The sequence below is a fragment of the Pelodiscus sinensis genome, chromosome 1 (assembly GCF_052426305.1).
Source record: "Pelodiscus sinensis isolate ZL-2025 chromosome 1, ASM5242630v1, whole genome shotgun sequence".
Classification (NCBI taxonomy): domain Eukaryota; kingdom Metazoa; phylum Chordata; order Testudines; family Trionychidae; genus Pelodiscus; species Pelodiscus sinensis.
In genome coordinates, this window is record NC_143052.1 from 359,234,516 (window position 1) to 359,235,909 (window position 1,394).

General features: G+C 52.2%; 1 protein-coding gene across 1 annotated transcript; it reads left to right on the forward strand.

Moving 5' to 3' along the window:
* The first annotated feature begins 191 nt into the window (after positions 1 to 191).
* LOC102461355 (olfactory receptor 52B2-like) lies at positions 192 to 1,394 on the forward strand. The gene has a single exon (XM_075923538.2). It carries the CDS (start codon positions 447 to 449, stop codon positions 1,392 to 1,394), a length of 948 nt encoding a protein of 315 aa, XP_075779653.2. The 5' UTR covers positions 192 to 446.

Sequence of the window (1,394 nt, forward strand, 5' to 3'; positions counted from 1 at the left end):
ATTGGCCATGGACGCTTTTCCGGAAAAAGGGCTTTTCCGGAAAAGCAGCCTGCCAATGTAGACGCTCCTTTTCCGGAAATACTTATAACAAAAACTATTCCGTTTTAAGCAGTTCCGGAAATTCATGCCAGTGTAGAGACAGCCCAGGGGAATGGGGAACTCCTCACGATGTGTAGGAATTGTCATTGGGAGGGTCTGGCTTTTTATCATACATTTCTCTGAATAATGAAAAGGTCCATGTGTGAGTGATAGCCAATCTCCTTCAGCCATGAGACCAGCCTCCTTTGGCGCATGTCGTGCCTCATAGTTACATTGTCTCTCCACTCAGGTGTCCGCACCGGGACCATCGTCCTAGACCCTCGGCACACACAGGAAGTCAGTGGAATGTACAGTGCCTGCAGAAGACCCTGTTCTGCCTCAAAGTTTCACTCCTTCCCCCCAACCGTATGCCAGAGTCCAATGCAACCGACTTCACCAACCCCTCCATCTTCATCCTGCAGGGCATCCCTGGCCTGGAAGCAGCCCATGTCTGGATCTCCATCCCCTTCTGTGCCATGTACATCATCGCCATCTTAGGGAACTTCACCATCCTGATCATTGTGAAGAAGGAACCGAGCCTCTATGGGCCCATGTACTATTTCCTCTGCATGCTGGCCATCAATGATCTGATCCTGTCTACATGTATCCTGCCCAAAATGCTGGCGATCTTCTGGCTCAATTCCAGGGAGATCAGTTTCAGTGCCTGCCTCACCCAGCTGTACATCATTCATGGCTTCTCAGTGATGGAGTCGGGACTCTTTGTGGCCATGGCGCTGGATCGCTACGTGGCCATCTGCCATCCCCTGAGACATTCCACCATCCTGACAAACTCTGTGGTAGCCAAGATCAGCCTGGCCGTGGTGCTACGTGGCGGCGTACTTGTATTGCCCTACCCTTTCCTGGTGAAGCGATGGCTGTACTGCAGAACCAACATCGTCCCCCAACCGTACTGCACGCACATTGGTGTGGTGAACCTGGCCTGCGGTGACATCCGCATCAGTAGTTACTATGGCCTCTTTGTGCAGTTCTGTGTGATGGGGCTGGATGTAGTTTTCATTGCTCTGACCTACACCCAGATCCTCAGGGCCATCTTCAGACTCCCCACAAAGGACGCCCGGCTCAAGACTTTTGAAACTTGTGTCTCCCACCTCTGCGCCATCTTAATCATTTACATCCCAGGCCTCTTCTTCTCCCTCACACAGAGGTTTGCCCAGAATGTGCCCCTGCCTTTCCACGTCCTCATTGCTAATCTGTCCCTCTTGATGCCCCCCATGCTAAACCCCATCATCTATGGGGTGAAGACCAAAGAGATCCGGGGCAGGCTGCTCCGTCTCTTCTCTCAGAAAGGGACCTAA

Bases quoted from the DNA above. Each gene is read 5' to 3' on its own strand.
- LOC102461355 (XM_075923538.2), top strand. From the start codon at position 447: ATGCCAGAGTCCAATGCAACCGACTTCACCAACCCCTCCATCTTCATC.